The sequence below is a fragment of the Rhipicephalus microplus genome, chromosome 2, assembly GCF_043290135.1.
Source record: "Rhipicephalus microplus isolate Deutch F79 chromosome 2, USDA_Rmic, whole genome shotgun sequence".
Taxonomy (NCBI): domain Eukaryota; kingdom Metazoa; phylum Arthropoda; class Arachnida; order Ixodida; family Ixodidae; genus Rhipicephalus; species Rhipicephalus microplus.
Genome location: NC_134701.1, coordinates 126,112,322 through 126,131,583, shown reverse-complemented (window position 1 = coordinate 126,131,583; position 19,262 = coordinate 126,112,322). Strand labels below are relative to the sequence as shown.

The following is a 19,262-nucleotide window of genomic DNA, read 5'->3' as shown; positions in this document are numbered from 1 at the left end:
GAGAAAGGAAGAGAAAAGTGAGCCCCGTTATTGTCTGCTTCAGTGAGCGACACCGCCACAGAGCTCACAAAGGGATGGCGGTAAGGAGGGATAAAAGGGTAGAAGTAAAGGTATAGGAAAGAGGAAGAAGAAGCAACAACAAACTGAGGGGATAGGAGAGACAGGAAAGATGGAAGAACGGTCACTGGAGTCCGAGGACGGGGTACACTTGCGAGAGATGGTGTCGGCGTCTGTAGATGGCGTAGAGCAGGACCAGTAAGTCAGAGCTGCGCTGTCGTCGAAGGTCGTCGGCGACAGGAGATGACGTAGGACGAGCCCAGTCGGCCAGCGCTACGATGACGCCGAAGGTCGCGAGCGCGCGGAGCGCGCGGGCGCACAACCGGTCTCGAGCAACGTTCATTAGTATTTCAAATATGTGTACCATGGAATCGACGGGTAACCAGCATTGTACGCCACTAGCATCTCTAAATGAGACTACGAAGTTTTTCCAGCAAAACACGGGACGGATGTCATTCTCTATTGAAATGCACAGCATATTACAGGTCCGGCCGGTCGTTCATCTGTGCACCTACAGTGTGACGTGGTGACACACAGTGAAGAGCTCAATGCACGCCATAAAAAGGCAAGTAGCGTTGAAAATAGGGTTAAAATGAACGAAAAAGCTCTCATATAATTCATTTGTCTAAAATAGAAAAGTATGATAGAGCAGGAGCCAGGTAATCACCTGTGAGATCACGTCTGATTTTGAAAAAGGGTTCATTAACGACGTCTGGTATGAAGCAGATAACCGTCTGGCGTCCACAGCTCGATATCAGCGCTCGCGCTTCGCTTCAAGAGATGATTCCACCGTTGAATTCTACTACAGAAGAATTATTCGCAAATATTATTAAAAATTGCTAAAAACTTTTCAGAAACCTTCGGCGGACTCCGGGGCATAGCAAGAGAGGGCGCCACCACGTCACCGAGTGAGCGAATGCCCGTCCCCACAGGCCTCGCCAGCGCCACGCAGCTAAGTCTGACCGGGAAAGAACCTGGCGCAACACGCTGCAAACGCGTAGGCAAACGCGCAGGGAAGGAGACAGAGCAGAGCAAAAAGCGGAGGACATGTCGCACACCGAGTTTTGAAATTCACCCAACAGAATAGTATTCGTGCCGAGGAATCCTTCAAATGCTCATTACAGCTCAAAAACACGCGTCATCGACTCATTGGTAAACAGAGCAAAGGGAACTACGAATGGGAATCATTGGGTGTCCGTGATATTCATGTCCTCAACTTTTACAGCAGTGAAGCTGTCGCAAAATATTTTCAGCTTTTGCCTTTGTGTCAAGCTTCATGCCTGCTCGCGGTGCAGGATTCGCGGCCGATACATAGGAGACCGAACACATTGCTTCATTTGGGCGACGTTTGATTCGGAGAAATTTTCGGGTTGGCTGTCGTAAGACTGCATGAGTAAACAATAAAAGATCGCCTCGAGTTGCTGTAATGCCTGTTTCACGTTCGTTTTGCTGAGGCTCACGTTCGTTTTGCCCACCCAGATTTCTTGAAAATTGTGCGACACCTATGCGTGCCTAACGAGTGCTGTTGCAGTCTATTCCCAATAAAATTCGCTCCGACGTTTCTACGGGGACGCAACCAGCGATTTAGTTCTAGCCAGTACGACACCATGACTGTACGCAAAGCCAGGAGGAGTTTCGAGGGTGAAGGGTCATACGTTGGACGGCAAAATACAACGGCTGTAAATCGTCTCGGCAGTACGCGTTGATATCCACGGAGACTTGGCGAAAAGATAACCGTCTGCTCTCCTTATGGCGAAGTTGGCGCTTGCTGTTAGGTATGGCTACCACAGGAAAGATATACTCAACGTCACTACTGAGTTCTTTGCTTGGTTACCTACCTGCATAGGAAAGTAAAAATCAATTTGTTGGGCAGCATTGTCAAGTTCTTTCGAATAGTGCTATTTACTATTGCTTCACACTTTATTTATCGATGCGCTCAGGAAGTGAACTTCCTGGCACCTGGTCCTAAGCGCAGTTTTAGGTTATTGAGAACAGGGGTAAAAAACAAGTGTGGTGGATTAGTGCCCAAGCAATATTCGTTTTATAGAGGTCATCTGTATCGCATCATTGGCACGCGTCCTTGTTAAGCCGGCCTGCTTTTGTCGAATCAACTCGATGCCTTAAGTGCTCCATAACAAACGAGTTGGTAACAAAAACTTAGTAAGAAGGTTTCAGTGGCGGGCTTCCTCAACCTCAGAGCAGCAATCTACATCACGAACAGGATTCGGTGCTGCTCACCACTGCGAAGAACATGATGTGCTCCTCGACGGTCAGGTCCTCGAAGAAGACGTTGTACTGGGCACAATAGCCCATGCTTTGCCGAGCATCGCGGGTGCAGGTCATCATGTTGTAGCCGTTCACTAACACCTCACCGGAGCTCGAGGGCAGAAATCCTGCGCAAAATGGCAGCGACAAACTCTTCGCGATGGCTTTCCTATATGTAAACATGGACTACTGTTACCCCAACGAACCGGGCCAGTGGCGTTCAGTCCTATGCGATGTTCTGCGGAACTAAATTGTGTGCTTTAGTTAGAATTACTGCGCTAGCGTACTTTTTGTCTTACAGACGTTTTAAATGGATAAAGTCACGCGAAGTACTAAACAGGGAACGCATAAGTGAGTGTCAACCCAAGCGCACTAATATCTTGTTCTCTTGCCCCCTTTCTGTACTGGCCACACTTTGTGCATTTAAAATGAACTGTTACCAACGAGCCCAAATAGCTGTTTTGCTACACTACCGACTTTAAAAGGAGCTCTTTACAGTGGCTCCCCGATTGAAAAAATTGACAGCCTTACTAGAGCTGCAATTTTGTTGGCAGTTTCACCAATCTTCGTATAACGAAATCTCTGAAGCACAAGTTGTATTATGACCTACATTGCCACCCTTAACACATGTATCGCACGGGAATGTAGCAGGTCAGTAGCGCGCCTCAACGGGAATGCACATGTGGCACCCAGCCACGGATGCGTGACATTTTATGTGGCCTAATGACGTATGCATACTTACCGGTGATCATGTTGAGAAGCGTCGACTTGCCAGCACCGTTATGTCCGAGCAGCACCGTGATCTGGTTGTCGAAAATGCGCAGACAGACATCGTCGACGGCCACGACGCCGTCAAAGTCCTGCGTTCGTGAGTACCAAAGTGTGGCTCGACCAAAATCATCGTCGACAACTACCGCGCGCAGAACATTGTCACATGCAGTGCGTGAGGAAGTTAAGGAAACCACTTGTGCCAACAAAGTGTCATGTTAGGGAAAATGCAATTGTCTCAATGGAATAGCAGAATACAAGTAATACACTTGGTGAAGACAATCCTAATCATCCGCCCCGCCGCGGTGGTCTAGTGGCTAAGGTACTCGGCTGCTGACCCGCAGGTCGCGGGTTCAGATCCCGGATGCGGCGGCTGCATTTCCGATGGAAGCGGAAATGTTGTAGGCCCGTGTACTCAGATTTGGGTGCAAGTTAAAGAACCCCAGGTGGTCGAAATTTCCGGAGCCCTCCACTACGGCGTCTCTCATAGTCATATGGTGGTTTTGGGACGTTAAAACCCACATATCAATCAATCAATCCTAATCATCCGCGCTATAAGGACAACCATGTCAAAAATGGGCGCTGTCCTTAAAATTGATGTTTTATCATGCATGTTTATCATGCCATTTGAAATGCGTTATCTAAATAAGCTCGCCGCTCCCTCTACTGAACGCATTGGAAATGCTAGTTTATGTGAGATAAGTAAGATAGTGAAAAAACCTTGATTTGCGTTAAATTTTCTTGGATAACAAAAATATATGCACTAAAATGGTATGACTGTATTTGTGTATTTATAATTATTTATTCTTTCAGTTATGACAAGAACCTTAATTTAATATATTGTGTGTTTATATCACTTGTATTGATTCATGCATGGACCCATGTAGGGCCAGCAGTATGTAAACGAATGACTAATAAATATGCGCCAGTGACATTGGCTTCTTTTCCCATGGTCTTCATACACGAGGAAACGTGCCAGGGAAAGTGACGTTCCATGGCGGCAGGTGTCATGATGCAAAAGTTGGCCTACACTGATATTACGCCCGAATAACGGATTAGATTAACCATCTCCGTACATGTCGGTAACCGAACGTTTTTTTCTATATACCGGCTTTTTAATTAATTGTTACAAGTTGCAAAGGATTATTTTCACGAGTAGCCTATGTAACTATTATACTCAAGAAAAAAGTCGTAATGAGCGAGTGTGCGTTGGAGCCACCGTTTCTACGCGGACCTGCCTTCTTTAACTGCAGCCTTGAAGAAAAGCGTCTTTATCAAAATGTCGGCTAAAATGCGCGCACCCTGTTTACATTTATTTAATGCGCAGTCTCCGCTTTTCTTTGACTCTTGTAGTATTTTATTAATGGAGCAAAGTGATGCAGCAACTGAAGTAATAATGTATGGCAGATTTTATTTCTTAAGTGAAGAGCGCCTAAAAGCGCTTTGCTTTCTAAATATCCATTTCAATCAGTCTTGCAAAATAAAAAAAATCATCTTTGTAGGTAAAACGAAGTTGATAAAGCAATAAAAAAGACTAACTATACTACTTCATGAGCTCTTTCCCATTAAGCTTTATTCGAACCACACAAAATGTCACGCGCTACCGCTGGTATCAAAGCTTACGTATACGTATGCGTGACTATAAGATCGCATAATGGTAATTATATTGGTTATACGATGAGTCAGTGTTTGTTTTACAGTTGGATTTCACAGTTGTGATGTGTTGCAAATATGACTTTTGTATTGATAGTCGATTTTTGTATTGATTGCACCCCCCACACACACGCACACACGCGCACACACACACGCACACACGCACACACACACGCACACATGGACACACGCACACACACACGCACACACACGCACGCACACACGCACACGTACACACACACACACGCACACGTACACACACACACACACGCACGCACACACACAAGCACGCACACACACACACACACATGCGCGCACACACACACACACGCACACACACACACACACACACACACACACACACACACACACACACAACACACACACACACACACACACACACACTTTTTACCTTTATGAACTTATAGGTTGCGTCTTTCATAAATAACTCTTAACATGGTTACTAATTAACAAGGTCCACAAACAAAAAAAATGCACCATCTCCTACTAAGGGGAGCATCGAGTAGCTTGCGAAGCAGTGCATGGATTGACTTAAAGTTCACTTCATCACGAGCACCTTGCTCGATGTTAGCGCGTCCTTGCAAGTGGAAAACACCATATATTCACTGTAGTTTGTTTCTGTTAATCGTCCTGAACTCTTCTTGAAGCACGCCACGTGGGTTCATCGCCGCGGGCCATGAGGGAGCACGTTGGTTCATCGCGTAGCTATGGAATCTCGTTCCCCGATGCCATCCTGTGATTGCTGAGAGAGTGTAAAAGAGACAGGCCACAGGCTCTTACGCTCCAAGCACAGCCACTTACGCTGGCACGAACGTGCTAACGCGTGCTAGCGCGTTCTCAGTCTACTCGCGGACAACTTTTTTTGGCAGTGAAGGGTATGCCTCAGGGGCGGAGATTCTACGTGTGCACCAGTACGGGAAGTAGTCCGTGAAAGAAGTACGTCAGCGGAGCCGTCGTAGATCCCGGCATGAAACACTTTCCTGTTGACATGATCGCCATCACGACCAAGAGAAAGGCCCAAAATGTATCTCGAACAGCAAGGGTAAAGTTAATGGCGCGAAGCCGAACGTTGAGGACATGAGACAAGGCGAATATTTTTCTTTGGTAAGCAATTTTTCGCCATTGGTGACCAGCTTATGTAACAAAACGTCTCTTATCAGGGTTGGCTGAAACATTGTCTTACTAGCATTTTTGGCGTAAGACTGTGTGTGCGTGTGTGTGTGTTGTGATGACGGTGTGTGAAGGCTGCCATTCAAGAGACCTGAGTCATGCTCCGTGGCCAGAGCTCACAAGGTCCTCTATGTAATAGTTGTTTGTAAGAAGCACGATTCAATCGTGACACTGGACATATCATTCATTCAAAGCGATAAACTGTGTTCATGCTCATTCATAAGCATTGCGAAGAACACACGCGCTGCCTAATCTTCTTGCGTGCGCCATCACCGTAAAGTATGCAGCTGACCTCGAGATGAGAGTTTATTTACGGGCGTAAACTCGCAGCTTATGCCGCTGAAGACAATATTAACCGATTACTGCAAGCTGCGTGTGATGACGTTGTGTATTTTGGCACGCGAAGGTACAGAGGTGACTGTCCATACCTTGCTGGTGTGGACAAGGTTGATGGTCACTGGTTGGTCCATTGGTTCATGTTGGAAGTTGTTCGTCCCTCCCGGCGTCCTAGATGGCGGCGGTGCCATCGTCATGGTCGGCATCCAGTAGCTCATCTGTCCGAAAAGTGACAAATATATAATATGCCTTCGTTTCATCGGGGACAGTGTCGTTCTGAATGTAAACGCCCCTTAACAGTGAAGAGATGTGTAGTATTGTATAAATGTACATTAGCACTAATTAAAATGCTGACGGACATATACGTTCACCCTTATTGACGGACCGATCGCTTCTCTTTGTTTATGTTTCCAGGATGTTACTTTATTTCAAGGTGCCACAAATGCGTGAAATAGAATAAGAGTGGAACAGGTGTAGGATACGTCACCCGACTTTGCATCAAAGCGTCAGTTAAAGGCCAAGGTATTGTGAGCGCGCATTACATGTTCACAGCTCCAGCGTTTCCAACTTCGTTCGAGGACAACAGTGGGAGGTAAAATTCATGCGCAGTTCAATAAACCATTCATCAGATAGCCCTCACCTTGAACGGAAACAGGTAGGATTTTGGTATGCCAGGACCGAACGAGATGACGTTGTCCAAGTACCATATGAGGACGCCCAGAAAGCAGTCGAACATGAAGCCCACGAAGACGATTTCCGTGAGCGTCACGTTGTCGGGCGTGGCGGCGCGGTCGTAGAAGTTCACCCAGTTGGCACCTTTGGGCACTGCGACAGCGTCACATCCTTTACTGTTATCGCTTGAGAAACAGGCAAGCACGCTGAACGAATGTGAACGGGAAGGACGCTGCCTCTATTATGTCCCTCAGTGTCCGCTGTACATATTGGGTCAGCTGATGCCACCGATCCCCAGGCTCACGGTACATATATACCTTGTGCCCAAGTCGGAACTCTCAAAACGGCGACTGTTTTGGCATCTTAATAAATAAGGTGAACTAAAAGTGCACAATACGATGATATATGGGAGGCTGAAGGCACGGGCACTGCTTGTCATTATAAAGCCATTATTCTCTCCTCGTCTTATCGGCTTTCCACTTCTTAACAGCGCTACATTAACCGAAGAGTTCTCTCCACCTAAAGGAACACTAAAGTCAAATAATAATTCACATCAGAGTGAAAGCTCAATGTATGACATTATTTAAAACGACAATATTATCAACACCAGTGCCCTACTTACCAAGAAATATAAAGCAAACGCACAATAGGCCAAGCGCCGCAGTAGGACATCTTCAAAACGATCCCGATGACATCAAAAAAACAGCCCACAATTATTCACTAGTAATCGATCTAACCTCACTAATTAACTTTCAGTACATCAAGAGCCGCAATAAAATGCTACTTGTTTGTTTCTACTTGATTCATAGAGAAAAGAACTACCACGCGTTATGGGGAATGGCGCAAGCAGTTCAAAAATTAAATTTTCGGTGGTTGTATGGATGGACGGATTGATACGGCTGTACCCTTGAAATTAGGCGGTGGCTAGCGCCACAAAACCATCACACTCATTGAACCAAAAACTAGATTTGTCTTTGTTTCCCTTTAAATAGTGAGGCAGAGGACTGGTACTTTGCAGGGAAGGGTTTGATTTTCACTCATGCCTTGACTTTAGCCACCAATCAGGTAACCTCCGTTTAGTTAGTTCTACCCACTTAAAGTCTATTTTTCCCTCCCTGTTCCTGAACCCCAATGCTTTGAAAAACTCTGCGCCACCATCCTGAACTATAGGGTGAAGCTCGTTACAGAACATTATCAAGTGTTCGGCAGTTTCATCCTCCTCTCCACACGCACTGCATACCGTGTCTACCCCTTCACATTTGCCCCGATATGTCTTGGTTCGCTATACTCCCGTTCTGGCCTCAAACAGTAGAAAACTACCCCGAGTATTATCACAGATCCTTTCCTGGGCGATTTCCTGCTTAAAAGTTCGATAGATCTCTAGTGCGGAATTTTTAATCATGCCGATTCTCCACATATCGGTCCCAGCTTCCTTCACCTTCTTCTTAACCAATAATTCTGTTTGGTTTGGCCACCTTCTGTTTTCTAAGTATTTACCAGTCAATCTTCTGGTTCGCTTCTCCCATTTTGTATCGACATTCTTCATGTAGAAGTAGCTGAATACCTTTCTAGCCCAACGCTCCTCTCCCATTTCTCTCAATCAAATTTTATCTTGCTGCTAGCTTCTCTGCCCTGAAATGATGTCCATCCCATATCACCATGTACTCTCTGGTTTGGTGTATTCCCGAGAGCTCCCAAAGCAAGCCTACCCATTCCACGTTGCTTAATTTCTAATCTTGCTTGAACTTCTGAGCTCATGCACAAGACCGCGTTGCCGGATGTCAGACCAGGAAACATGACCCCTTTTCATATTCCTCTCACAACATCATACCTATTGTAATTCCACAGTGCGCTATTTTTTATTACTGCTGCATTCCTGTTACCTTTAGTCATCACGCATATTTCGTGTTCCAGAAATGGAATGTCCATCACCGTAAAATATGCAGCTGATGCCTCTGGGGAGCACGCGATCACTCCTAGTGCACGTTCTGTCTCTCGAGTATTCGACCTTGTCCTGACTTCAGGCCTTGTGGGCATTGCAGGACCAATGCCTTCTACAGCTCCTACTTTCCATTTCAAGGACCATGGCATCTTGTGATTGTCACCGTGTACAGCGTAACTTATATCATGAACTTGTAAAACTCGCGTGACTCGCGTAAGTATGATGCTAGGTCCCGTACTATGTCAGATTTACCTGGCAGCACTTGCGAGTTAAAACCGTCGAAAACGTTTTTCTATTACGGAGCCACCCACCACGGTTTCTTGTTTTTTTTTCTTGCTTCGGTAACGTCGTTGCCAGGCGCGCATTTCTCTGCAGTGAGGACATGAGGTCAGCCAAAGAGGCGCAATGGAATGTACCAAAGTTACTAGAACGTTACTAATCCAAATCATATGGCAATGAAATATTTTCTTTGAGCTGCATGCGTGACGCGAGTAGGAACGTGTATTCAGAAAGGAAGCGAACTCAAATGATTGGGCTATAATGTGTTATGAATATATGGTTTCACCCACTGATCGTGTTTTCGATTCTCGATGACTCCAGCTAGCCTCAATCGTTCAGCTTGTAGCACTTGTAGGCCAAGAAAGACTTCGCCTCACAAATAGTGCACTTTAGCTTACGCGGTGGCTGGTTCCATTTCGCAACACCACCATCACTGCAGGAAAGCATTGTCACGAGGCGGAAACAAAAATGCAGCTGATGCAAATGGCGCAAGCTGACGCTTAAAACATGACGATGGAAGAGCCAGCACCAATCATGCCTCTTCCTCACCGCCTCTTGCCTGTGAATTCTTGTCTTCTTCATGGCGACCATCTGACAAGGCTTTACATACACGCCGAATTGGAAGGAGAAGGTCATTAGTGGTTCAAGTTGGTGATTCCCCCGTACGCGAGATATTAAAAAAAAAACGTAAGAGCTCACGAGGATATCGTAAAGTCTCGCAAGTTCTCGCAATATCGCAGAAGCCCCAGTCCAAAAATCCACGTCACCTCCGAGTGCTGAATTGGCTTTTAGATCACAGATGGCCAAAAAGTGTTCTGTCATCGCACGGACAGACTCGGAGGTAGGGCGCAGCGACACACGGACATCAGATGGCACGAAAGGACACGATAAAGCGCTACTAGCAGCAAAATATTGCTTTAAAAAATCTGATCGCCTATTTACCATCGCTAGACGGACAGATAAAGACGTGGCATCACTGAGAATATGCGTAGGAAACCCAATCAAACACGGCAAGGAAGATTGTAAACAGAAGTTGATTTTATTATTGTAGGACTTTATTAGCAGCTCGTGTAAAAATACTGAACGTTAAAGTGGCGGTGTGTTTGATGTGTTTTGTGATGGTCGTCATCCCGTATAAGTAGTAGTTGAATTGTGAGCGATGGGCGCATTAGGTTTTTTAGACGTAGGACCAGTTAGTTATTTCCACCAGATACACTGACTGATGACTGATGAAATTTAACGTCCCGAAACCACATGTGTAGTTTAGGTATGTGCACCTGTGTAGCGGGGAACATGGTGGTTGCACTAGAAGAGGACGTTCGGTTGGTGGCAAGAGCTCGCTGCTGCGCGTTCACTGCGGTATACCGTCGAGTCGACCGTTACGTCTGCTTCGAATAAACCCCTCGTAGACGTAACAGTATGATTATGAGAGACGCCGTAGTGGAGGGCTAGGGAAATTCTAGGGTAATGCTTATGACTGAGTAACGGGAGATACCAAGACGCACCACTGTAATGCCATTTGTGATATGCACTTTATGGTGGTTTGGGCACTTTACATTGTGTGGTTTCATCCACAAAAAGGTTTCGGTACTTTACAGGCTTGGTAATACGCGCTCATACATGCACTAGCGCTACCATAGGTCCACATCTGTTTTGTCAACGACCTTTTCGTTGGTATATTTTTAGTGAATTTCGAGCAACATGAAGATTTTTCGACAAGGTATTGAAAATACGTTGATTCAATGCTCCACGGAACTTTAACGACTCCAGATACATGTTTACGAGGGGCATTTCCAAGTTAACTTAGAATCAAAAGTGTATTTAGAAGACAAAACATGCATACTCTCCGCTACCATTCATGAGAACTAAATATCATATTGCAAGGACTTTTAAACATCATCGAAGCATTATGCCTTACCGACCACGAAGAATGGCAGCAAACAACCTTGCACGGCCCGCCACTCACCAAGCAGAAATCACAACCAATGGGGCAGATCATGTAAAATGAAACCCCAAATAATTGTTGGTTGAGCGTGTAGAACGAGCAGAACAGTTGTTTTTTTTTTCACTGCAGTGGCATCATACAAAACAGCTTTAAAGCGGTTTCATAAAAGATCGTTCGACACATTTTGTTCACACTCTGACAGCAGATAAGCATAGCATTCGAACACGTGGACAGATACTGCTGCCGCGTCAACAACTGGAGCTTGACTACAAATGTGGTGGTGTGCAATGGTCCACTGAGGACAGCCGACAAACGTGATAACTGTGTGCGTCACTATCTATTCAATAACATGGCCCTGTTTTTTCCTCTTCTCTATTTTTCTTTTTGCTCGGCTAGGTCACAGTATCTTCGACCATTCGCTACAAAAGAGACAGTCACTTATCATCATCAACACCATTTTTGTCGTCGTTGTCGATTTAGTCTCCTTTCGAGCATTTTTGCCCCAAGAGTGGAGCGGCAGCCATCGTGCGAGCTTTCAACAGGTTTTCAGAGTGTATACTGGCGATGAACATCGCCAGAGTTGGAAAAATTCGCTCACGGCAGAGCGTCTGACCAAAGAGGGATGAGTGACGTGGGTGGCACGTGACGGCAGGGGCGGTCACGCAGGGGTGCGTATGTCCAGAGGAGCTTGCTCTGACTCGACAGCACGGGCAACGCTACCCATCAGAGCGGCGGGCCTCACCCGAAAGCGGCTAATGTGAAACGAACTTGCGTCCGCGCGTCCTGCTATCGTTCATCGCCATGAATGCAAAACTTTATTTCAGATATTTTTGTTTCCAGTGAAGGTGGAGCGCCTCAGTCCAGGGCGCCTGTAGCCTGTCAATCTTGCAAGCTTTGTCGATTAGCTTGAGCTGTTCTTCAGGGCTAGAGCAGGACAGCGCAGCCTTCCACCACTCCGGTGTTGGTGTAAAGTTTCTTGGCACTACCTGTGTGTGTTGGCAGGCCCATGTGACCTGGTAAAGTGTGGGTTGCTCTCTGCATAGCGGGCATTTCTTGGCGTATATTCCCGTATATATTTTACTCAGAAGACTGAGATGGAGTACGTATTAGTCTGCAGCTGTTTCCGGGCAACCGACTGCTTTCTGCTGAGGTCTTTGTGGGGAGGGGTATAATTGAAGTTTTTGCGCACACACACAAGGACACAGACGAAGGGAACACAAGGACCAGCGCAGACTAACAACTGATTTTTATTCAGTAAGAAAACAGAATATATACGCTTACTTGCACCCCATGATCACCGCGCATGAGCAAAAACGGCATCGTACAATCTTAAAAACCAAATATCACATGTTGTTCAGCAATTCAATTTCTTTTTCACTAAGCGATATCGACGGATGGCTGACGCACATATCTTTAAGTCTAGAGATGTGCCACGCTTCTACTATTTCTCTTGTTGTCTGATTTGGGTGTACATACACCACCTCAGTTTGATCAAACAACGGCTTACATGCACTAAAAGAACAACGCGCACAGTGCAGTGCTAAATGTGTTTCTGTCTGATTTGGGTGTATGTACACCCAAATCAGACAACAAGAGAAATAGTAGAAGCGTGGCACATCTCTAGACTTAAAGATATGTGCGTCAGCCATCCGTCGATATCGCTTAGTGAAAAAGAAATTGAATTGCTGAACAACATGTGATATTTGGTTTTTAAGATTGTACGATGCCGTTTTTGCTCATGCGCGGTGATCATGGGGTGCAAGTAAGCGTATATATTCTGTTTTCTTACTGAATAAAAATCAGTTGTTAGTCTGCGCTGGTCCTTGTGTTCCCTTCGTCTGTGTCCTTGTGTGTGTGCGCAAAAACTTCAATTATGCAGCAGTACCAACTAGCCCGTCTTTCCGTATTATTGTGGGGAGGGGGTCATATCCTCCTCAGGGCTGTGTGGTGTTTTGAAATAGCTCCACAGCGTCTAGTAACTGTGGCTGGTTCCTCGTCGTTGTGCGCCCCCCGGTTGGCGTATTCTCGAGCAGTGGCGTCGGTACGCTGGTTCCCTGTCACAGTTTCATGGCAATGACTGCCACCGCTCAGTCACTGGCATGAAAAACAGGCTTAAATAAGACTTACCAAACTTCTCGAACCGCTCAAGAACTCGGAAGCTCCAGTGGAGGCTCATGCCGGGAAAGATGGAGGTGAATAGTTTGTCACTGCGGGCGATGTAGTAGTAGCCCTGTCCTCCGGCATGTTCTAGAAACAAGAAAGGCACCACGCAGCTGCACGTCCAATACAGCAGGGCACCCGCGACGGCAGAATGCGCTGCGTTGAAAGAGGCTGGTTGTCAGAGCCCTTCTCAGAGAGAGAAGTAAGCGAAATAGTATCACCTCAGGAAAACACAAGTCTAGTTTCATAACTATGCAGTTTGAGATGCATCGTGCCGTAACACAACCGTGTTCCAGTGAGTTCACAAGTGGGCAGTGACTCTTGCGGAAATGCATTGATCCTTTACGGGCTTTCGATTCCGCCATTAGGCATAACTATTATTTTTACAGCTGTTTAAAATGTGAAGTGGAGGGTTCGATATAAACTCTCCTAGTCGGTAAAATTCATGGCGGAAATTAGTAAGCACCAACCAATCATTCAAATAAGTCAGAAGCACGTTTCAGCACCGCTACGGAGGCCTCGTTCAGAAATAATGTTTTCCAGTGGCGTGGCCTATATGGGCTTGATGATGTGACGTAAACATTGAGTTGTGCAAAGTTGTGCTAATACGCGAAATTAAATAACATTTACTACAACAGAAAATTTAGTACTACGACTACTATTACTACTTTTGCTGCTGTTACTACTACTACCAGTAGTAATACCCATTATAATAGTCCTAAAATATTCATTTTGTTAAATGACCTGAGGAACAATCAAGGTTAGGTTACACTTCTTACTTTCCTCGTATAGTGCTCGTAGTGACACGGCAGAAACAGGATTCGGCAAGTAAGACTGATAATTTTTTTCCGTACCAAAAGTAATAAAAAGAATTTGAAATACGAACTAAAACTCTTTTCAGTGCATTACCCGACAATGCAGCAGCACTACAAAATTTTATTTCAGAGACTAATGTGCGGAAAGCACGACGTGATGATGAATCCCTTATTAGTTGGGAGGCCGTACTATTGAATAATTTTACGCACCTGGACCTCCTTACTGGCCAACTCTGGCGATTTTTGACCGTGTCAGGGTAATTATGTTGTTATGTTTCTGAGACACTCTTGCCAAGAGCCCAATAGCTGAAATGCTCAGGAAATTTGAAAATAATTTTTAATAAGCAAGAAGGTGCAATACCGAAACACAACCGGGTGCCCTGACTGCGTATGACGTACCATTTGGTAAGAAGCGGATGCCGGATACTGGTCCCACTTGCGTGGAGTATAAAAACTGAGAAAGCCAGATAAGCGAAGCGCCGGCCTGACTCCATAGAGGAAGGAAGAAAGCATTCCCGTGCTATACCCGTGCCAAACACCACCGCCATCGCATTGTGGCCAGCACAATAAAAGCTGTAGCAGCCAATGTAGCCATGCCATCGGCTGCGTCACTTGCGTCGACACGCCAAACATGACGTCACGCAGACAGTGCTGCCAATAACACTGGAAAGCGAGGTGCGCTTATCGAGGCAATCTTTAAAATTATTCGGCAAGCAATCAGCGCATATCTCAGGCCTGTAATGTGGCATACATTACGGAATTGTGCAAGAGAACGTACCCAGCAAATTTCATTGAGATCGATTGACCTCGAAAAATCGCCGGAGTTGGCCTTTAACAAGCACCAGGTTGTTTGTTTGCGCCCTGATGCTACCGACAAACGGCCGCCCAAGGGGAATTGAGTGTACGTCCTCCAGCATAGCAGCGCGTCACATTAGTCATTAGACAGCACAAGAGAAAGGCAAACTGGATTTGTCCTGACCCACCCCGAGTACAAAAACTATAGGGATTGCTTTCATGCTTGCCTTGATAACGCTCATAAAGAGATTTCATCGCCACCTGTTTGTTGATGCAGCACAGGTGAAATGTCAGCTATGAAAGCTGACCCTATATATCAAGACTTCGTGCATGGCAGCTACATCACTCTGTTATCCTAGAATGCGCAGTCGACAGGGCACAAAATGAAGCGAAACCATTTAATCTCACACGATAGTCAAACGGGACAAGGAAGAATGGGTGGGCAACCGCATCTGAAATCAGGTTGGGGGACAACGAATAACCGATATTTCTCGCGTATGGACCAACTGAGAGTCCGCATGTAACCCAACTACGTCACGTGAATCACTTTGATGGCGTCGGGAAGCTTGCTGAAAAAAACAAGAAACGCCAAGAGATAATGACATGATAGTTTTTTTGTATTTTCAGGAGCTATAATTAGGGCGTTTTAAGCCTCTTCACTCACACAGAGCAGATGCTGTTTCGGAGCCCCTTAAGCCTCCTTACTTATACAGTGCATAGGTATTGAAAGGCAGAAGGTACATGGGGCACTCTCGACTTACGATTGGTGAAGAACAAGGAGAGAAACATGCCATGCACTTGGCACTGGCTGCAGAAGAAAAGCAGTATGACGAAGAGCAGCAAGGGGTCGCTGAGCTGTATGAAGGCGCGTCCTTGCTCATTGCGCTTGACACACATGATCAGCAACATCAGAGTCACGATGATCAGATGCATGAAGAAGGAGCTGAGGTAGTGACTCGCCCAGTAGACCCAGTCGTTAACGCCAACCAATCGCAGCATCTCCTTGACGCCTGCGGATGGAAACTCTCCTTGCATTTTGCACAAATATCTCGGTTAAGTGCGCACTCAAGACAACTGTAAATCATGGCCAACTGTCCATATAGCGGTGGAGGTGGCAGTATTCATCATTTTGCAGAGCAAACCTTCAACCAATCTACGCATCTCTCCGAAATGAATTCCTCTATTATTAGGGGCACGATTGTGACACTCTTACATGGTTTGTCGGCACTTCATGTAAAAAAAAACAATACAAACTTACTTTCGGTTTTCAGAATATTCAACCGAAGTCTTTCAAGATATAAAAGCAGTATTAATCAATGGTTCTGGTCCAAGAGTTTTATTAGACACATATGGTATCGTATCATAAATTTACTTAAAATAAAGGACAATTCCCTGTTGAGATACTTAATGTAAACAAACTTGAGAACCTCATTAGAAGAGTAGACTTTTTCTTTCAAGTAGCTGGGACCATTGCAGCACCTAGCAGAGTAGATATACCACGCACGTCTTTCTACATGGCTTCTGAGATAATCTTCGGCAGCACGACGAAACACAATGTTAACTTGACGAATACACTTGGAAACACGGACGCTGACAAGTGAGCAGCACTACCAGACACTTAAATCAAGAATCAAGATAGCTACCCATTCGTTTTTTTACACTTCCAAACTTTTCGATCCTCACGTCTACAATGCTGAATTCTGGTCGAATGAGTATATTCTACCTCCACAATGCATACGAGATAGTTATATTGCGCTCTTTTATCCCTTCTCTAAATTGCCTAAGAAGGGTCAGCCTAACCCCTTCCTCCCCCACGCTCTTGCACTTCAGGTTAGACCACTGGTGGACGGAACTATTTGTAGATAGACGGAGAATTTCGGCCCTTAGGAAAGATTTTTAGTACACAATAGATTGGTAGTACCTATGAACCATAAAATTTATGACCTTGTAAAATGTAAGAGAGGGGCTTCCCGCTTTGGTGTCTCCTTAGAATCCACTTAAACCCCCCCCCCCCTCTTTGTCACCGCTGCGTCCCTGTATGTAATGTTCTATTTTCTTCCTTTTGTATTGTAATGAAGAGGAAGTAGAACCACGCAATGACATAATCATATATAAACCTCGATAAAATTTTTTTTCACTGAGGTGGAAGATGGTGATCAATACGCACAAAAAAAAAGCCTGCTATTCCACAGATTTCCCTAAAGTTTACTTGAAAAGTCTAGTGCTGCGACCATTCAATTACGGTGAGAATGATCAGTAGTACACAATTTTGTTCAGTTTTCGTGCATGTGGGTATCGAACATGTTTGTTGCTGTGTAGTTTTCTCTCCAATAAAGGAATGAATCGCCGTGAATTTCGTGACCAGGTTTGAATTGGTGAGCCTAAAAAGTTAAGGTGGCGAAGTGCAACTGCTGAATATTTGCTGATTGTCATCTCGTGACAAAGCGGCTCCAAGTCATGCGAAGTCAAACTGAGGTGAAAGAACAAATAGTAGACAATCATTTGTGCTACCCTAATTACCGTGTTGGCTTGAGCGCCATGCTTTGCAGCTCCAGCACCTATGTTCCCTCCATTGTATTTACAGGAAACTCTATGGCTACTTCAGGTTGTTGGTGCCCTGACAAAAGAAAGTTTCCTTGTCCTAATGAATGCTTCAACGACATCTTGTGAAGGTTGGTCGACACTTCTTGTCTGTGTAAGACTTCTCATCACTTCTAGCTTGAGTTTTCGTCTTAACTTCCTTATTGTTAGGTTCTACTGTAGGGGCAAATAGTAACGGTACGCCCTACCGACAACGAGCGTTTATATATACACACCAGTGGCCTTCTCATCAGTCAGCCTGGCGACGAACAAGCAGAAAGGGACAAGCATGCCGATGCAGAAGCGTGTCAGCACCAGGGCGTAGTTTTTCGGGTCGCGATGTTCTATATACGCTGGAAACGGGAACCTCTGCAGGTGAACCTCCTTCAGCGGATACTTGTAACCGACGACTTCCGCCTGCATTTCTAGGTGGCGCTGCTGTAGCGCGCCCATGATTGGTAGCAGAGTGTGCATTTCCGGAAACCGCTCCTCGTCCGAGGGACCATCGGGCTGGGACAGCAGGCGTTGCCGGTAGTTCACCTTCATATACGACACAACACACAAGCGTGGGTGAGAAGGAAGTTTTGAGGTATTGCGCAACCGATGCTCCCATTGCAAGGAACCGAGTTAAAGTTAGAATTCTGAAGATGAATACGGTGAAAACCTTAGCAGTCGGTAAGAGATATTCATTTTCGAGCACACAAAGAGCTTACTGGCTTTGTCCTCGGGCTACAGGCTGCTCTGAGTAAGCCAATATATATCGATAGTCCGGAGAAGATAGGCGGAAAGTGCTAGTAACCACATAGTAGTGGTTTGTTAGATACAGTTCCTCAGCCTCCCTGCAGACGCTGAGCTGTAACGAGAGTTGCTGGGAGAATGCCAGCAACTCTTGTCAGTATTTTCCTTGAAGAATCCTTTGCTGGGCTGGTTGATACATACCTAAAGAAACAAAAAGAACAGCTTACGGATGCGTACACAAAAAAGAAAATGCGACATATAGATGCGGGAACTAACCACAGGTTTAATGAAACCACGACATCTAAAGTAACTACGAATGCCAAGCGTGCATGCGTTGTATACGTGTGTTTCACAGGAGAGGGAATGACATCAATAACCACATTTTTCTACATAAGCAATCTATTAATTTTTCAGTAATAACGAAGGTACACTAATAAATTTGTTCGAACTTTCTTTCCAGATTCGATGAGATTGAATCAAAGCCACAAAAGTTGAAACAGGCAACTAAGGCAGAATGAATTAGCTGTGCCAACAAACCTGCTTATGATGACCGCAAGAAAGCAAAAGTTGTGCCACATATTTACAGCGTTTCACATAACATGAAAAAAGTTGCTGTACGGCACGATGTTCACATTGTGATTTCGGTGCCATGAGAACTATGAAGTCTCTTTGGAAAGATTGATGAGCGGAAACGTACTTTTTGTACAGGTCATAAGTCTTGTTTTACATCGGGCATCGCAAAGGTAATTTATCGCATACTACTGTGGTGTACTTGCGTATATATAGAACAAATGAAACGACGTGTTAAAGGAGCAGTGACACCAAATTTATAACTCCTAATGTGGCGGTCATTCGAATGCTTGGTATGCAAATAATTTTTTACCCTAGTGTGAATGACATTGATTACGTAGAAGCTATTTTATTTTGAGCGGAAAGGGCGTCTAATGGCTGAACGCCGCGTTCCCGGCCATGAGACATCGCCCGTATTTTGACATGCTAAGGCGCCTTGCGCGGGAGGAGGCACTAGCTCACCACTATGGGAACAAACACGGCATATTTTACGTGG

The 19,262-nt window shown here is 45.4% G+C and overlaps 1 protein-coding gene across 1 annotated transcript in view; it reads right to left on the bottom strand.

Moving 5' to 3' along the window:
- The window catches only part of LOC142791263 (phospholipid-transporting ATPase ABCA3-like), a 40,142-nt gene extending 22,138 nt beyond the window's left edge, over positions 1–18,004 (bottom strand). The window contains exons 1-7 of the mRNA XM_075885462.1: positions 17,695–18,004; positions 15,640–15,888; positions 13,236–13,355; positions 6,911–7,095; positions 6,363–6,488; positions 3,065–3,182; positions 2,296–2,450 (exon numbers count right to left, since the gene is read on the bottom strand). Coding sequence (XP_075741577.1) covers positions 2,296–2,450; positions 3,065–3,182; positions 6,363–6,488; positions 6,911–7,095; positions 13,236–13,355; positions 15,640–15,888; positions 17,695–18,004 — 1,263 coding nt within the window. The remainder of the gene's footprint in view (positions 1–2,295; positions 2,451–3,064; positions 3,183–6,362; positions 6,489–6,910; positions 7,096–13,235; positions 13,356–15,639; positions 15,889–17,694) is intronic.
- Between the last annotated feature and the right edge of the window lie 1,258 nt (positions 18,005–19,262).